The sequence below is a fragment of the Dryobates pubescens genome, chromosome 15 (genome assembly GCF_014839835.1).
Source record: "Dryobates pubescens isolate bDryPub1 chromosome 15, bDryPub1.pri, whole genome shotgun sequence".
NCBI classification, from domain to species: Eukaryota; Metazoa; Chordata; class Aves; order Piciformes; family Picidae; genus Dryobates; species Dryobates pubescens.
In genome coordinates, this window is record NC_071626.1 from 2,883,330 (window position 1) to 2,902,659 (window position 19,330).

At 45.6% G+C, this 19,330-nt stretch overlaps 1 protein-coding gene across 1 annotated transcript; it reads right to left on the minus strand.

The window, feature by feature from the left end:
• Window positions 1–1,665: 1,665 nt before the first annotated feature.
• On the minus strand, window positions 1,666–19,230 carry LTA4H (leukotriene A4 hydrolase). The gene is made up of 19 exons (XM_054168011.1): window positions 19,039–19,230; window positions 17,898–18,028; window positions 14,726–14,846; window positions 14,160–14,228; window positions 13,310–13,414; window positions 11,287–11,339; window positions 10,646–10,718; window positions 10,218–10,358; window positions 9,981–10,004; window positions 8,614–8,684; window positions 8,410–8,521; window positions 6,618–6,762; window positions 6,428–6,531; window positions 5,998–6,068; window positions 5,079–5,133; window positions 3,668–3,763; window positions 3,053–3,135; window positions 2,370–2,474; window positions 1,666–1,958 (listed from the first exon to the last, which is right to left on the minus strand). Exons 1-19 carry the CDS (start codon window positions 19,186–19,188, stop codon window positions 1,838–1,840), a joined length of 1,830 nt encoding a protein of 609 aa, XP_054023986.1. The 5' UTR covers window positions 19,189–19,230; the 3' UTR covers window positions 1,666–1,837.
• Between the last annotated feature and the right edge of the window lie 100 nt (window positions 19,231–19,330).

Genomic DNA, 19,330 nt, shown 5'->3' on the forward strand with positions numbered 1-19,330 from the left:
ACAGAATTGTTCTGGTTGGAACAGACCTCCAGGAACAGTGAGTCCAACCACCAGCCTAACCCCACCATGGCCATTAAAGCCATGTCCCCACATGCTATGTCCACACATTGCTTAGAACAATTCCAGGAATGGTGACTCCACCACCTCCCTGGGCAGCCTGTTCCGATCCCTGACCACTCCTGCAGCAAAGACATTTTTCCTCCTGTCTAACCTAAACCTTTTTTGGCACAACTTCAGGCCATTTCCTCTCCTTTTATCACCTGATACCAGGCAGAAGAGACAACCCCCACCTCACTGCAATCTTCTTTCAGGGTGCTGTAGAGAGCAATGAGGTCTCCCTCAGCCTCCCCTTCTCCACACTAAACACCCCCAGCTCCCTCAGCTGCTCCTCCCCAGCCCTGTTCTCCAGACCCTTCCCCAGCTTTGTTGTCCTTCTCTGGACATGCTCCAGCCCCACAATGTCCTTCTTGGAGTGAGGAGCCTTAAACTGAACCCAGTATTCCAGGTACAGCCTCACCAGTGCCCAGTACTGGGGCACCATCACTGCCTTACTCCTGCTGGCCAGACCATTCCTGATCCAGGCCAGGATGCTGTTGGCCTTCTTGGCCACCCGGGCACACTGCTGGCTCATGTTCAGTTGGCCATCAACTAGCACCCAGCTTCTTTTCTGCCAGGCAGATTTCCAGCCACTCTGACCCAAGCCTGTAGTGTTGCCTGGGGCTGGTGTCACCCAAGTGCAGGACCTGGTCCTTGGCTTTGTTAAACCTCATACAAGTGACCTCTGCCCATGGATCCAACCTGTCCACATCCTTTGCAGAGCCTTCCCACCCTCAAGCAGATCCACACTCCCACCCAATTTGGTGTCATGTACAAAAGCAGCCCTGTAACAATCCAAAGCAGCCCTCCCTGGTTGTTTTTTTACCTTAACTTGAAGTTCTTACACCAGTGTGGAACTGGTAATGCCCAGCACTGGTTAACAAATGGAAATAGTAAACAGTCCATATAGGGGGGAGGAAAACTTGGATTTAAGACCCCCCCTGCAATAATTAGAAGTGTTGGAAATATGCAGTGGGTTGGAATAATGTAATTGACTTTACCAAAACCATAATAGCCAGGTATTAAATCTGAAATGGGATCAAAAGCCCAGAATAGCAAACCAGGAAGTACTTTGGACCACTACTCTTAGTGCACAGCAGAGGATCCTAAAGGGATAATGAAGCAAAGCCATCCCATTGTGATGAACATGAGGAATTCTAACAAGGCAGCCATGACAGAACAGGCCTGGGAAGGAAATTCAACCCCAACACCAGAATGCTGTGGTCCTCTTGGACCCATGACCAAAATGTTTCCCCCATGAAGAACAGAAAGAAAAAGGATAAACCCCAAATATTTCAAAGGGTTTTTTGTACAGATCAGTGCACAGACAAGTTGACAATGCAAAGATTTATTTTTGCCTCTTCAAATGCTTCCCATTTCCAATGTGTTGCTGTGAAGAAGAAAGCTGTGCAAAGAGCCATACCAGCCAGCAATTGCATTTGCAGTGTTTCTAAATCCCCTGATTGACAAATGGCTGCATCTCAGAACAGCTTTTTAGTGTGTGTGTGCCCTAAACATTGCTCCTTAACCAAATTCATTCTCCCACTTGCAGAGATGTGGCAAGTTCTGCTTGGAAAGGCACAATAAAGGAAGTACTGACCTGGATTTGGAAAAGTTCATTTTGAGCTAAATTAGGCAGAGCATTCTTATGGCATAATCAAGCAGGTCTGTCAAAAGTTTGTGGAGGAGTCAGCCCCTTCTTTCAGCAACAAGAAAATGTCAGGGAAATCTGTACAGTTTGTCACTGATTCTGGTTCAAGTCTTTTCCCACAAGCATTGAAGTGACTGGGTGCATCGAGGCTCTGTGCTCCAGGTATGTTCTGACAGCCAGGTCTCGAGATTTGTCAAAATTGTAAAGGTCCCTGGAAAAGGCAGGGAGGAAAAAAAAACCCAAATCCAATAAGATAAAATAAAGCACAACAGAAAAAAAACAACCCCAAAACAACCAAGCACCACAACAAAACCCCCACGAAGAAACAACCAACCCCCCCCCAACCAAACAAAACCTCCCCACAAACAAACCAACCAACCAACCAACCCTGCAGCTAGTACAGTGGGGATTATCTCAAAGCTCTGCTTTTCCCCTGAAAGGCTCACAGTGAGGACCATGCTGGGAGGCTTAAGTTTTCTTCTGTTACAGAGAGTAGACATTGACTGAGGCTAAGCTTGCTCAGTCCAAAGAAAATTCTCTATCATTTCAAAGCATACCATAAATACATGATGCTACAAATGCCAACAGGGCCAGCTCCTGCAATTTGGAGATTGCTTTTTACCTGAACAAGGGTCGAGTAAACTTCATCCTGCCCTGCTCTGTTGCCATTTTTAAAGCCAGAGGAACAGCTTCTTCCCACTTGGACCTGAGGCAAAGGCGCAGCCACCTGCAACAAAACAAGGCACCTCAGTAGAACTCACTGGGCAAGGCCAGAAGGCTGGCTCTTGACTCAGGACTGGAAGGCTTTTGTCAGATCTCTCTGGGTGACAGAGAGGCTCACTGCTGTATTATACAATAATACTGGATGACAAAATAAGTTACCAGGTCATCAGGTTCATAGATTGCACTGGGCTGGAAGGGCCCTTCAAAGGTCATCCTGTCCAGCCCTGTGGTCTCTGCTGTCAGCGGGGACACCTCCAGCTAAGATCAGACTTTCCAGGGCCACATCAACGTCTCTTGAATGTCTCCAGGGATAAGGCCTCAACCACATCCCTGGGCAGCCTGTTCCTTTGCTAGTGTGACAGATGAAATCAAGCACAGCTAATCCACTGCTTACTTCTACCTCATCTGCTAGCCTGTATTTCATAGACAACAGAACACCACTGCAGCAAGCATGCTTGCACAGGCACTTAAACATCCCCCCTCAAGCCCCTGCACCAGTTCTGTACAAGTGGCTATGCAGGAAGCAGGACTCTGTTTTATCAAAGCCTTTAAGATTAGAAAACTGCCTGTGCTAGAACAAACCTGAGTCTTATTTCAGAGTTGTTTATAGCATTGAAGTTATACACCTGCTGCATTCTCTGGACATATGACAGTGGAAGAGGAGGCTGAAAAAGAGAATTGCAGAGTCAGAACAAGCCAAAGGCACACTTCAAGCCACAGACTACAAAAGAAACCAAACCAGGTCCATTCAAGAAGACTGTTGCTATAAAAATGATCTCATATATAAAAGCTCACACATTTATACTTCATCCTTTCACCTTCTCATAGTATTAGAGAAGGGGCAGAGAATAAACATCAGCAAATTCCCACATCCAGTACCACTGAAGCAGTCAAAAAGCACTTTCCTTTTGGTTTATTTGTAGGTTATTTGCTGTAACATCAAATGCAGACAAATTCAAGCCCCTTGGTAAGTTTTGCTTTGCCCTTTCAATCCAAAACATTTCAGATGCTGCTCATTAGCTACAGAGCCAGGGAAGCCAGATTAAAGTTTTAGTAACTATGAGAGTGGATTCTTTAGGCAAAATTTAAAACAACTGAAAGAAAAATGGACAACTGAAATCCAAAAGGACAACTCCAAAAGGCTTCTGTGCCTGCTTTTGTGACACCAGAGCCAAATCACCCGAGGTGCTCCATTACCTCCAGAAGCAGCAGCGCCAGGAACTCAATCAGCTGATGAGAGGACATCTCCTTCAGGTCTTCTGAGCTGAATGAGTCCAAATCACTCTCTTTTGCCTACAAAAGAATGGTTACTCAAGTTTTTCATAGGTATTTCAGAGTAAAACCAGGTGTAATTTTTCATTTGGACATCTGCATTCTCTACTGAGCCACTTCATGTAAAAAAAGATACCAATTTGTCTTGGTATTGCTGCAAGACAGCATAAGAGGAGGAAGGGCTGGGCTAAAGCAACTCTCTAATGTTCAGCATTCTTCACTTTTCACTTGTTCTCCCTCCACTATCTTTCTGTCTCCACTGTCTTTGTTAGTTCAGTGACAAAAACCAAACTCTTTTTGTGTTGAGAAGTTAGAGGTACCATACAAGTACAGGGAAAAGCCACAGAGCTAACAAAAGGCAGGGATGATAAATCTTCTATTAGTTGTCTGAGTTTTATGGTTAAAATGATGAGAGAATTGTATTGCATTGTTTACTTATGAGGTATTGCAGTTTTTGATGAGAAATGCATACCAGCTCTAGTATAATGCAGGGGAATTGCTACTACTGAGTAGTGCAGGCATATCTTGGCATTTGTTTTAAAACCAAGCCCTAATATCAAGGTTTTAAAAAGCATATTCCCAGTTTGGTTACTGCACACAAGTAATAGAAAGCTGGCTGTGTGCCTTGTTCCAATATGGACTGCACTTCTCTTACAGAAGTCACAGCAAACCTGCAGGCTCTGTGCTGAAAGGCTGGTCTGAAAAATCACAGGGGTTGAAGGAACATCTGGAGACTGAGTCCAACCCCATGCCAAAAGCAGGATCACCTAGGGCAGGCCACACAGGAACACACCCAGGTAGGTTTTGAAAGTCTCCAGTGAAGGAGACTCCACAACCTCTCTGGGCAGCCTGCTCCAGGGCTCCAGCACCCTCACAGCAAAGAAGTTTCTCTTCACATTGAGGTGGAACTTCCTGGGTTGCAGTTCATACCCATTGTTCCTTGTCCTATTACTGGGCACCACTGCAAAGAGCCTGGCACCTTCATCGTGACACCTACCTCAGCTATATATAGGCATCAATAAAATCCCCTCTCAGCCTTCTCTTCTCCAGACTAAACAGCCCCAGGTCTCTCAGCCTTTCTTCATAGCAGAGATGTTCAAGTCCCTTCATCCTCCTCCTAGCTCTCTGTTGGACTTTCTCTAGTAGCTTCCTGTCTCCTGAATTGAGGAGCCCCAAACTGGACACAGTATTGCAGGTGTGGTCTCACCATGCAAGAATCCCTGTCAGCCATACTCCCCTACTCAGGACATGCCAGAGTTCAGAAAAGAATGGCTCACTTTGTATAAAAAGAGCTAGCCTTAAGACACAGACACCTCAGCGTTCTTTGATCACTCACTTTGACCCATCTTTCACACAAGGCAATGCAGGCATTTGAAAGTGTCATATCATACCTGTCAAACAAATGAGAACAAATAATCACACACTGAAAACACAAGAAGCTTTGGTAGTGTTTGTACAAGAATGCCTAGAAATGATTCTCAAATGGCTCCACATGTGCTTGGTGTAGGCTCCAGCGTGGCATTGCAATACAACTGACAGAAGATCTGTTTTGTAACACATCTCAGTACTAGCTGGATGCACCTTGTGCATAGGTGGCACCATCCCTTGATCCCACACACTAAGGTGATCAATACTTCTGAGCATATGCTTCTATGCATATCACACCCCAGAGCTGAAAAGAGAAGACTGGTGGCACAAGCTCTCTGACAAGAGAATCATTCCTGGTCACTTAAAAGAATCACAGAATCATGAAGGCTGAAAAAATTCCTCCAAGCTCATCCAACCTTCTACCCAACACCTCCATACCCACTAGACCACGTCCCTAAGTGCCACATCTACTCATTTCTTGACCACCTCCAGGGATGGTGACTCCCCCACTCCCCTGGGCAGCCTGTTGCAATGCCTGACCACTCTTGCAGCAAAGAAATTCTCAATATCCAATCTAAATTTCCCCTGGCACAGCTTGAGGCCATTACCTCTTGCACTTAACTGGGAGAAGAGGCCAACACTAACCTCACTCCAACCTCCCTTCAGAACCAAACACTTCCCACCAGAATCAAACAAAAAAATTGAGAACAGCAGCAGTTTTTTCCCCCCTGTAAACACCTCTGGCAATGTCTACACAGCACTGAGCATCTTCTAACAAAAGGTTTCTGAGAAGACTTTCACCTTGTTTACAAACTGCTTCCTGCCTGTTTGGAACACTTTGAGCACTCTGGGGAAGGAAAAGATAACTACACAAGAATGCAGCTTACGTAGGCTTTGCTGGTGGCATGCCTGGAGCATAAAACCATGAGTTCCAGTCAACCTTATCCAGGACATCGACCTACAAAGCAACACAAATTCTTACTCAATCTTAAAGCTTAGAGAAAAACACATCCTACAAGGAAACTAGATTCTTTGTCCTCCTTTTTACCCTCCCTTCAATTAACCTGTAGAATCCTATGCAAATTGAATTACTGCCTCCCAGAAAACACACACATCAGAAAGGAGCCCCAAGCACATCCCCCCTCCCCACCAGAAAGGAGCCCCAGGCAGCACACACACACCCCCCCACCAGAAAGGAACCCCAGGCTCCAGATGAAGAAGACTAAGACAAAGAACTGGTCCTTAAAGAAGGCAACTCCCAGACTATGCCACAGCTTCACATAATTAAAAGGTTTCAAATCTGAAATGCTTCCCAACCTGATCCTTGAAGTAGGAGTACAAGAAATTCTTCCAGTCCTCAGTTGCTATGCTCTTATAAGCAAACTGCTGAATGTAAGCCTTCAGGAAGCCCATGAAGACATCTAACAGATAAAAACCAAACACATTTCAGTGTCTGGAATTCAGAGGGGCAACACTCACATAAAGAGTCTGACTAACAAACACTTGCCTGGTCCTCCAAGAAGTTGCTCAAGGTGAAAAAGCAAAGCAAAGCCTTTCTCATATGGAACAGAGGAAAAGGCATCATCAGGATCTACTTCATTCAGATTAGGGATGAGGTTAGTTAAAGGATTTTTATCTCCAAGAGTGTTTATCTGTGACAAAGACACAAGAAAAAAACCCAATTCACTTAAGGAAAGCAACACTCCTGCAAATCATCAGTTGAGGTACAACCCAACCAAACCTAAAGATGTTCTCATTTCAAAGCTTTCTCTTACTATTTTTCCTGAAGGGCCTGAATCTGCACAAAGCCTTTCCCATTTTTCTCATTGTTTTAATCAGTGCCTGACAGCACAGAGAGATGTTAGGACCAACCACTCTGTGTTCCCTCTGTCACAAAGCAAATTATTAATATCATGTCTGGCCTAATCACAAGCACCTAATAAACTGTTAATAAAAGGACAAATCTAGATAAAGAATTTGAACTGCTTGATTTAAATGGGTAGTGTGAAGAATAAAATCCAGTGAGGCAATATTCATAGGAAACCAGGCAAACTGCATGAACCAAACTGAAGGAAAGAGCTGGAAACATCACAGGCTGGAACTCTGAAAACTAAAGTTTAACTGTGCTAGCTAAACACAAAACCCCTCTCCTGGACAGTAACAAACATCCTCAGTTATAGTGGAGTACACAAGAAACAAATCAGCTACTGGCAGTTCTGATGGCCAGGCTTGCAGGCAATTTTGACAGCTTTCAGCTGCTTACCAGTATGCTTAGAGAATCACAGAATGGCAGGGGGTGGAAGTGACCTCTGGAGATCATCTAGTCCAACCCCTCTGCCAGAGCAGGCTCACCTACAGCAAGCTGCACAGGACAGAGTCCAGGCAGGCTTTGGCAGACTCCAGCACTGGGTTCTGCACATTGGCCACAGCAACCCCATGCAGTGCTACAGGCTGGGGTCAGAGTGGCTGCAGAGTTGCCAGGCAGAGAGGGACCTGGGGGTACTGGTCAATGGTAGGCTGAACATGAGCCTGCAGTGTGCCCAACTGGCCAAGAAGGCCAATGGCATCCTGGCCTGCATCAGGAACAGTGTGGCCAGCAGGAGCAGGGAGGTCATTCTGCCCTGTGCTCAGCACTTGAGTCCTGTGTCCAGTTCTGGGCCACTCAGTTTAGGAAGGATGCTGAGAGGCTGGAATGTGTCCAGAGAAGGGCAACAAAGTTGGTGAGGGGTCTGGAGCACAGCCCTATGAGGAGAGGCTGAGGGAGCTGGGCTTGCTTAGCCTGGATAAGAGGAGGCTTAGGGGAGACCTTCTTGCTCTCTACAACTCCCTGAAGGGAGGTTGTTGACAGGTGGAGGTTGGACTCTTCTCCCAGGCAAGCAGCACCAGAACAAGAGGACAGAGTCTCAAGCTGCACCAGGGGAGGTTTAGGCTGGAGGTTAGGAAGAAGTTCTACACAGAGAGAGTGATTGCCCATTGGAATGGGCTGCCTGGGGAGGTGGTGGAGTCACCATCATTGGAGGTGTTCTGGAGGAGACTTGATGGGGTGCTTGGTTGCATGGTTTAGTTGATTAGGTGGTGTTGGATAATAGGTTGCATGTGATGATCTTGAAGGTCTCTTCCAACCTATTCTATTCTATTCTATTCTATTCTATTCTATTCTATTCTATTCTATTCTATTCTATTCTCTGGAGAGCCTGTTCCAGCTGACTTGACAGGGCTTAACTGTGGAAAACACATGAAACCAGGTTTGATTTAGGTATACCCTTGACCCTGAAGTTACCCTAACTTCAAAAACTTACTGAATGCTGCAGCTCCCTCCAACCTCCCAGGGCTTGGAAGTGCCTGAACTGCTCACCAAAGAGCCTCCCCTGAATCCTGCGCTCCAGGTACACAGTGTGGCCCTCATTCAGCCTGGAGAGGAGGGCAAACCGAGTTGGTGAGTTCAGTGCTTCACACATTCACTTTAAAATACCATTTGCATTGCACCTGAAGGTCACACCTACCAAAAGTGCTGCCAATTTTTGTTTGTTACCAAGTTTCCTGTCCAGCTGTGAGAGATTTCATGAGCAATGACCTGAAAGGAAAAAAACCACAACACCCAAACCACACAGGTAAGAAGGACTCATCTAGCATTTAGAGTCCTCTGGAAAATGAACACCAAACCCCAACAGAAAGACAGACACTCCAATGGGATCTCACTTCCTGCACTACCTTCCCAAAGCCAGTTAGCATTCACAGCTCTCTAAACTTAGAATTTTAGAGGAGTAACACTGCACTGCTGAGCCTTCAATGTCCAGCCACATTGATCAACAAAAACAATCCTTCTGGTAACATGGCACAGGCACTTGGTTTAGGAAATCAGAGAATCATAGAATTGTTAGGGTTGGAAGGGACCTCAAGGATCTTCTAGTTCCAACCCCCTGCCATGGGCAGGGACACCTCACACTAGAGCAGGTTCCTGAGACCCACATCCAGCCTGCCCTTAAAAACCTCCAAGGATGAGGCTCCCACCACCTCCCTGGGCAACCTGTGCCAGCTCCAATCACACTTCAGAAAGCTGGATCCATACCAAGGGACAGACTGGTGCTACTGTCACACCTAAGCAACTTCTGCTGTGCATCAAACAGGGAGAAAACAGTCACTCCTATATGGAATGAGTGCCTGATGCATTAGAATGTATTGTGAAATGATGCAGGATACATTAAAAAGGATCCCTGTCAAATATGTCACTGTTCTTGGGATAAGATAATCATATTTTAGTCTTTTTGTTTGTTTTCAGCAGTGTATCAGCCTGGTAGAAAGACATGAGATAAACAGCATCCTGAGCACTCAGCTTCACAGAAAAAGCAGAGTTTACTCAAAACTTAGTCATGATTTCCACTTCAAAACTGTAAGCAGAGTGAGCTCTAGTGCAAAGAGAGAGAGGAAAGAGCTCCCTACAATTTCAGTGAGATAGTTCAGCTCTGGTTTTTAAACATACCTATACCTGGAAGTGTTTAAAAACAGGCTAGATGGGGCTTTCAGCAACCTGCTGTAGCTGGAGGGTTCCTGCCCATGGCAGAGGGGTTGGAACTTTCAACTCAAGCCATACCAGGACAGGAAGAGAGCTACTGAGCAGCTAAGTTCAGTCAGGCCCTGATGCACACAGGCACCCATGGCTCTATCTGTTCATTATACAAAATAAGTCTCCAGTTTTCTAGAGTTTACTTAGAACTAAAACTCACTTTGTAAGACTTCTGAGTCACTGCCTTCACTTTTTAATTCCCCCAGTGAAAAAGAGACCAAGTTTTCTAGGATCTGTTACAAAGGAAGTTGAGATACAACTTTCAGTTGTGTTCTACTTGAAGACATGAACCTGTTCTGCACTTACATTTGATAGAGATCGATCACCTGCCTGCAATTAAAACAAAAAGGCAGTTGTTAGTTCAAGCAGACATCAAAACATACCACTTAAAGCAGCCTCAGGTCTGACCCCTAACTTCAAAGGAGCCAAGAACATTTACATTTCTTTTTAGGAGGAAGATTAATGTAATTTGTGGATTAATTTCCACTGCCTGATGAATAAAGCAAGCTGTAAGGAGCTGACTTTCATCAGTGTCACACTTACCAGCAATGTCGGAGTTACAAAAGTAAGACAAGGATTCTCCATGCCACCATAAGGGAAAGTAGGTGGCAAGACTAACAAATCATATTGTCCCCACACATAGGGCCCTGCTAAATCTTCTGCTGTTCTCAGCATGGCTTCAGTCTGAAACAAGAGCTCAGTATTAGTTTGGAAAGTGAATTCAGATGACAAACACTGAACAAGTAATAAGCTGTGGAGGCCACACTTCATTCTCTTTCACCTTGGCATGTTCCACATGCAAAATGAGTCTAACACAGTAGCAATTTTCAGCAGTAGTCTGGTGATAGAACAGCAGCAGTTTTGGAGGTGGGAGCTACAGATGAACAAAACACTGAACTCCAGCCTGTTCCTGGTCCACTTCCATGTGAAGCAATTAGTTTACATAACGTTTTTTGTTGTTAATTACCCACCTCTGCAAATTCATAGGCTGATTTATCCACTAGGTCCTTTTCAGCCCACACCAGTGTCCTTGGGCCAATCTTCCTGTTGGAAGTAAAAATGTCACTGAGACACTGAACTGGAAATAGTTCTGTGCTCATGCTGCTGAAGAAACTCATTAGAGAGTCTTTGCCCCTTTCTAGTGCTAAAATAGGCCTTTAAAAACCAAAGCAAATAAACCACACTCACTGCTGAGGACAAATACATTGGAAATCCTGATTGAAATTGAAAATTTGCCCATTTTAAAATGCTGTAAAGCCCTAACATAAATAATCTAGATTAACACATCCTTATGCAGCTCAGCAGCAAAGCTGAAGCTATAACCTTCTGCCTTTTGTACTTGACAAAGCTTCTGCTACCTGAGGCAAAAAGATGCTATTCCCTGGGCTAGAAAAAAAGCCCTCAGTGGTTCAAATCAATTCCAAACTCTTCAAGATACTACTACCACTAAAAAAGTACATTCCACAGAAAAAATTTTGCAAGAGTGAAGCAAGATACACGCAGCTTGATACAGATAAAAGAGTTTCACTGAAGAGCTTTTCAATCTGGAAGAAAACAGACCAAGAAACAAATAACAACTATTAATATTTACAGTTTGTGCAGATTCACTCACCTGCTTTCTAAAGCCCCAACTACTAAAGCAATCAAGTAGCAAGGAATAGGAACCTAGTGAAGAACATGAAAAAGAAAGAATTATTATCTGTAATGTGAGCTATTAGCATCAATGATTCAAGGAAAAACAAAGGTGTGCCAGTAAGGAAGTGTGCACATTTCCTCCAGAGTTTCATGCTGCATGATGTAATAAAAGTATTGTTTTTCTCCTTCCCAAATCACAGAAGCACAAAATGTTAGGGGTTGGAAGTGAGCTCTGGAGATCAAGTCCAACTCCCATGCCAAAGCAGGATCACTAAGGGCAGGCCACACTGGAATATGTCCAGACTGGTCTTGAAGGTCTCCAGTGAAGGAGACTGCACAACCTCTCTGGGCAGCCTATTCCAGGGCTCCAGCACCCTCACAGCAAAGAAGTTTCTCTTCACATTGAGGTGGAACTTCCTGGGTTGCAGCTCATACCCATTGTTCCTTGTCCTATTACTGGGCACCACTGCAAAGAGCCTGGCACCTTCATCTTGACACCCACCCCTCAGATATTTATAGGAGTTAATAAGATGCCCTCTCAGCCTTCTCTTCTCCAGACTAAAGAGCCCCGGGGATCTAGCCTTTCTTCATAGGAGAGATGTTCCAGTCCCTTCATCCTCCTCCTAGCTCTCTGATGGACTCTCTCCAGTACATGAGACCCTTTTTCTCTACAGGAAGTACTTTTTCATTCCACCATTATCCTCAAGCCTCTTCAATATCCTTTGTTACAATACCCCTACCACTGTGTTTTACTTTTAATCCATTCAACTACACAACATATTCCTGAGAAAGCACAGAATGCCACATTGGAAGGGACCTCAAAGATCATCATCAGGGCCAACCTTTCTAAGCAGTAGTGCAGTTTGTTACAGACAAGTTATTAAATGACTGTCACTATATCCCTGCATTTTGATGCTCAGGGTGATAATCTGAAAATCTTTACTTCCAAGAAATTATTACTTTGTTTTCATATTAGGAAGTGCAGCATCATTTCAGTTGAACTAAATGTTACGCCTTGTACAGGTCCACTTTATCAACAGTGCATCTCCAGGTAACATACAGCTCCGGTGAGATAAAATACTGAAGCCTTATGCACTAGACCGTGTGACATGTTTTGGCTCCACAGGGAAGGCAGAACACTGCATACTGAAAAGCTTGCAGATAAGGTGACAACTACTTCTTCTCTCTCTCCCCTTCTTGCCTCTCAGGTTTCACATAGCAGCCAGATGAACCAATAGCTGCTGCCCTTCAGCGCAGCTCCCCCTCCCCTCTCCTCCTGTCACACAATTCCACCCCTCCTTGCAGCCCTTCAGTCCCTCAACAGCCGAGATCAGCTTACTGAAACAATTTCCTTCTAAAATTTATGTTATTTTTATCTGCTTGTTCAGCAAAATGAACTAAGCTCACCAAGAGATCCCACCGCCATCAGAACTGCAATACAAAAAGCTGTGAAAACAAAAATGCCAGACAAATAAATGGAGACTGTCACTTCAGGAGCAGCACAATCATTAAACTAACTTAATAAAACTTCATCTGAGAACAGTAGTCTTTAATGAGCTGGAAATACTTTCCATAAAAGCCAGAGTTTTCACCTCTAAGAAAAAAAAGGATGAACAAAAATTCCCTGCTGTCAGAAGGGACAGGATGAGGGGTAATGGATTGAAGCTGCAAGAGGGATGATTTAGACTGGCGATTAGGGAAGAAATCCTTTACAGTGAGGGTGGTGAGACACTGGGAACAGGTTGCCTAGGAATGTCATGGATGTCATCTCCCTGGAGGTGCTCGAGGCCAGGCTGGATGAGGCCTTGAGCAACCTGGGCTGGTGGGAGGTGTCCCTGCCCATGGCAGGGGGTAAGAACCAGGTGATGTTTAAAGTCCCTTCCAACCCAAACCACTCTATGGATCTATGATTTACTGATAAACTCAAAACCATGTCTGAAGTGAGTGAGAAGTGCATGAGTCAGACGTCAGGCAGGCGCTGAGCAGCCTGGGGCACTTACATTCTGGCTGAACTGGTATATCTTCCGACTGCTGTCCTCTGGGTCAGGCAGCTCTCCCTCGCGAGTCGCGCTCATAAGGGCCACCAGCTCTTTAGGAACAGAGATCTGAAAGATGAGCCAACTATGAGGGACTCAGCTGGCACACAGGATAGCACAATGTGCTCCAAGCAGCAGCAGCAGGAAAGAGTAGCCCCCCTTTGTTCTGTTGCATGTAAGGTAGACAGAAAGCTATGCTTTAAAGGCCGGCAGTATTTAACTGGCTGGAAGGACCACCCCTGACACAAGTCACAGCTTTCACTTTCCACAGATTTCTGACCTGGAATGTCACATTGCCTATCTGCTCTTTGCTTCCTTGACACTACTCATGGACTATTTATGCTAGGACTGCAAAGACCCCCTAACTATGCACCAGAATATATTACTTAAAGCTTACATGAGAGTCATTTAAAATATTCTTACTCTACAGCTCTGCTTCTTTGATGTCTTACTGTCAGCTTTTCCTGATTCAAGAACCTATTATTTCTGTCCTACTACAGCACTTCTTTTAGTTGGTTTGGGATGCTTTCTGGTTTGTTGGGGAGGGAGGGGGGCTTTCTGGTTTTGTGTGTTTGTTTGTTTTTCTCTTGGAAATAAAGGTGCATGGAAAGGTAAAAAAAACAGGTCACAAGGTATGTAAGAAAATGGGAAAAGTACAGAAGTGCAGCAGGGAAACTAAGCAGTGTTTGGCTCTTACATTAAACTGGGAAACCATTATTCTCTGGCTTGACTCTACACCACACACTGACAGCTATAAAAATTGTCACCCATTGCATTAGATGTTCTTAGACACACATGAACTAGGTTCACCTACCTCTGCACAGTAGGTTATCTTCACAGCAGGTGTGTCTTGGCATGGAAAGATGGCTCTGCAGTGGGCAGCCTGGCAAGAGGGGACAAAAAAAAGCAACCCCAAACCATAAGGCAAAAAGATAATTTTTCTAATTCAGAGACTCAGAAATCAATCCAACTACTGTATTACACTGGAAATCTATACAGCTCCCCCAGAGAATTCATCATTTAGAAACCACCACTTCCTACTATTTGTAACTTACAGCAGTTTCCATAATTAAAGCTTTTCTAAAAGTAATGGAAACTGGGACAGATCAAGAGCCACATATGTTGACTGCAAAGGGCTGCTTGCTCCTCAACAAGAAGACTAGAGAGGGCAAAGCAGTTCTGGAATTATTAAACTGCAAATGTGTGACAAAATCTCAGCACTGCCCTGACTTCAGTGTTTTCATTCAGGACCCTGCATGCACACAATCAAAAGTTATGGTCTGCTGCACTTTCCTCCACTTGACTTTCCTTTCCAACTCTTCAGAAACCAGGGGAATTACAGGGGTATGTAAAAAGAAGATGAAAATGGATCCACTCAACCTGACACTGGCTGAAGAGCAATGGGTGCTGCTTGCCAGACGTTTGCTCAGGAGAAAACCACTGGAGAGCTGAAGACTTTGGAGAGCTCTCAAAGGAGATTTCAACAATTGCTTCTTGTCCCCTGTGTAATAAAGGAGATCATCAGACTGTTGTGACCCAGCTCCTGATCACTACTGAAATTCCTCTACAAAGATCTCTGGAAAGCAGGTCTTAAGCACTGTCTCAAAAGCATTAAAAATAAACACCAGGAGCAGATTAAAAACTACTTTCCCCTTTCGATGATGACAGCAAAAACTGAGCTGGTCCCAAGGCACTTTTATTATTAATAAAGAGAATTTTCCCCCTCTTTTCAAGGAGAGCATGGATTTTTTTGTCTTTAAACTATTTGGACCAGCCACACAGATCTCTTGTCACACTGTATATGTAACATATAGTTTTGTGACAACTACCTCACATTTTGAGCCAGCAGTGTGCAACAAGTGGCCAAGAAGGCCAATGGCATCCTGGCCTAGATCAGGAACAGTGTGGCCAGCAGGAGCAGGGAGGTCATTCTGCCCTGTGCTCAGCACTGGTTAGGCCAGACCTTGAGTCCTGTGTCCAGTTCTGGGCTCCTCAGTTTAGGAAAGATGTTGAGATGCTGGAAGGTGTCCAGAGAAGGGCAACAAAGCTGGGGAGGGGTCTGGAGCACAAGCTCTAGGAGGAGAGGCTGAGGGAGCTGGGGTTGCTTAGCCTGGAGAGGAGAAGGCTCAGGGGAGACCTTCTTGCTCTCTACAACTACCTGAAGGGAGGCTGTGGGGGTTGGTCTCTTCTCCCAGGCAGCCAGCACCAGAACAAGAGGACACAATCTCAAGCTGTGCCAGGGGAGGTTTAGGCTGGATGTTAGGAAGAAGTTCTTCCCAGCAAGACAGATTGTCCATTGGAATGTGCTGCCCAGGGAGGTGATGGAGTCACCATCACTGGAGGTGTTTAAGAGAAGCCTGGATGAGGCACTTGGTGCCATGGTTTAGTTGATTAGATGGTGTTGGGTGATAGGTTGGACTTGATGATCTCAAAGGTCTCTTCCAACCTGGTTAATTCAATTCTGTGCATAACTATTAAAACATCCCAACTGCAACAAGCAAACCAAAAAAGCATATAAAGCCTACATAAGAAAATACTTCCTTCAGCAACACAGGGTTTGTGTATTCTGTAAGTAAATTCGATTTTGCAGCTCATGTTGTGTTTTCTGGGTATCATCTTTGAGCAGAAAACAGCATAATAGCAATAAGATAACAAAATATAAGTGAAAATAATAGTAATTTCTGGGAAATCCTCTTAACAGTAGGGTTAACAATTTAAAAAGTGTCCAAATTTTATTCAGGGCTTCAGGACTGGTGTAAAAACTAAGCTCTGGGCAAGGCAGGCAACAGCTAACAAGACAGCACACACAACCCTGACACATTCCTACTCCCATTTTCTTTAAAACCATATCAAGACCATCACTGACACCAAAAGAAAGAAGTGTGCTTCGACACAGAAGTATTTGCTTAGCTGTCAGAAAGTTCCAGCTTACACATATAACCCTCTGGAACTAACAATCCAGCCATAAATCAGATCAAACTTCAGCTAATCAGGACTTGGATGCTGTAGATCAGCTGACCAGGTTTATATATCCAGTTTACAACCAGCATTTCAAAGTACATATTTGACAAGAGAAAGCGATTTGTCCTACCATAAGGAACACCAACCACACAGGGTTCTACCAAAGGTCTACCTTTTCCTATCAGTGTTTTATTGATGTTTATGTGGGGGACTATATCTCACACAACTACAAAGTCTTATGTTCACAACTTATAACCTGATTTTTGTGGCCTTTTTTTTCCCTTCCTTCCAAGGAAATCCAGCAAAACACCAAAGAAAAGAAACAGGCCTGCGTCTCTGCTCTGGATTCTTCAAGTATTTCATTTGCTCAGCTTCATATCAGAAGTGTTTCCCCAGGAGGGACAGCTGTTGCAGGCCATTTCCCTTCTTCCCCACATGGTGTGTGCTTCTGAATTGCACCACTTCAGAGAACAACAGCAACACTTTGAAACCAGACAGGAGTTTGCAGAGGTAACAACCAGTTCAGAAAACAAAACAAGAAGCAACTGAAGTCTTCAACTTTATTCAGCCATGGGAACTTCCTCACACAATCACAGCTCTCAGCTGGGAGGTACCATGGAGTTATTACAACATCTAAAGAGAGCTGCCAAATCATGTATTGCAATTTGGGCAACAACTTTTTAATTCATGCCACTGAAGAGGCAGGTTGTGGTTACTTCTAGCTGCATCACACTGTCAAAACTCCAGTTCCTGGTTTTGAGGAGTTAGGCTTAGCACAGTCAAGACAAAAATACTTTTATTATTTGAATACATGCTTCTATCTAATAATAGCAGCAAGGATCAGCCCTTGTAGGAAAGAAAGGATCTGTAACTCCCTATGTGCCATACTCCAGCAATTCTGAACAGGCTTAGCCTGAAGGAGAGGAGGCTCAGGGGTGACCTTATTGCTCTCTACAACTACCTGAAGGGAGGTTGTAGCCAGGTGGGGGTTAGTCTCTTCTCCCAGGCAGCCACCAACAGAGTAAGAGGACACAGTCTCAAGCTGCACCAGGGGAGGTTTAGGCTGGATGTTAGGAAGAAGCTCTTCATAGAAAGAGAGATTGGCCATTGGAATGTGCTGCCCAGGGAGGTGGTGGAGTCACTGTCACTGGAGGTGTTTAAGAGGAGCCTGGATGAGGCATTTGGTGCCATGGTTTAGTTGATTATATGGTGATGGGTGATAGGTTGGACTCGATGATCTCAACGGTCTTTTCCAGCCTGGTTAATTCTATTCTATTCTAAAATTCAGGTAGTTGAAGTAGAAAGAAAATTACAGTCAAGCAGCAGTGGATCACTGTGATACACTACACAATCTTGCTACTTACTTTAGAGATTCATTTTGGTCATGATACAAGGCCTGGAAGTGGGAACAGAGAGTCCCAACGTTTTGAAAGCTAAATATGAAATTAATTTACAAGCTCATACCAAATCAATGCAACACCCTACTTTCTCAGTCCCTTTGCAAGCTTTACAGAACAATCCTGCAGGCAGACAGGCAGCTCATACAGTGCTTAGTGGAAAATGCCTAAGTAAGGAGGAAAAAACTGTGTACCTTCTTAGCTCAAAGGGAAGTGTGACTTCCAAGGGGGTCCCCTTGAAACTGTGCTTTTCTCCAAACCCAAATTCAGCATCCTGTCCATTTACAGTCACTTTAAATACCTGTACCTCTCTTGTATCCAGCACCTGTAAGGAAGCAAATGTTAAACAGTGTTAAAGTAGCACCCATCAAAACCTTAAAACACAAGTCTGAAGGGGAAAAGCATTTAGTAAGTAAAACTAAAAAGAATTAGTAACTGTGTTGAGTGCTGGGCACTGGCACTTTAAGAGCATCACTGCACTCACACAGCTGGAGTGGGACAAGGAAGCAAACCAGCTTCTGACCACGAAAAGAGGAAAGAGGAGTTGCCTAAGCAAAGCACAAGGTAAAACACATTATGAGGGCCACTCTAGTGAGGAGAACGATGGAAAACCCCCTGCCACGGCTTCCAATCTGGACCAGCCACTATGAGTCACATTTTCATGCAAGAGAAAACCAATTAAACAACGAAGCACTCCCATCCGCAGCAGGAGCGAGGTTTTTTACTCATTGTTATTAACAGAATGGACTCTTCTCTTAATTTTAAGGATGTGAGGGAGCCAGCATGTAAAAATAACCCTCAAACTTCGCTTTATAAAGCAAAGCTGAAGAGGTTTATCTGCTTATTTGCGTAGCGAACCGCGACAGCAGCCGGCACAATAGAAGACATGGAAAAAGCTTCAGTGGAGCCTGCCGATAGTTTGTCCCCAGCTCTTGGCTATTTTAATGGGGAAAAGACACATTTCTGTCCTCCCGTTGCGGCAAGCTGGAGAGCCGGGCCGCCCAGGGACAGCAAGGGGGTGTTAGCCCAGGGGCTGACCAACGCGCCGGGTCCGCAGGCGAGCTCGGGGTGGCTGGGGCGAAGGAGCCCCACAAAGCGGAGGTGGTCTCCGACAGCGGGAGGGGAAAGCAGGACCCGGACGACGGCGGAGGGAGGCTGCTGAGGGGTGGTGGCACCGCCGCGGCGAGAAGCGGGGAGACCATGCGCCCCCGAGCACGGCCGCACGCCGCTCCCCCTCCGCCCGCGCTCGCCCCTCGCAAGCCGCGCCCGGCCGCGGCGGGCCGCACGAGGGTCGCGCCCCCAGCCCGTCCCGCCCCGCCCTGTCCCCGCCGTTACCAGGCGACGCAGCGCCTCGCGCTCGGCGCGCGTCGTGAAGGCCGCCGTGCCCCGCAGCGCCCGCGCGCCGAAGTCGACGCGGCAGCGCAGGTAGAGGTGGTACGTGCGGCAGCAGGAGGGCGAAGAGAAGGAGCTGGGGTCCGCCGCCATCGCTCACGCACCCCGCGCCGCGCGGCCGCCGCCGACACTGCAGCCGCCCCGCCGGGAGGTGGGGCGGGCCCGCGTGCTGGCCGCTGGGAGTCGTAGGTCCGTCCTCCGATCCGTACGTGCGCCGGCAGCGGCAGGAGAACTA

Coding starts and splice junctions, on each gene's coding strand:
- LTA4H (XM_054168011.1), bottom strand. CDS start 19,188: ATGGCGGCGGACCCCAGCTCCTTCTCTTCGCCCTCCTGCTGCCGCACG. Junction 10,719..11,286: donor GTTGGGGCTTTAGAAAGCAG/GTGAGTGAATCT, acceptor TACTTCCAACAG/GAAGATTGGCCCAAGGACAC. Junction 6,763..8,409: donor GGAGGGAGCTGCAGCATTCA/GTAAGTTTTTGA, acceptor TCTTTGTCACAG/ATAAACACTCTTGGAGATAA.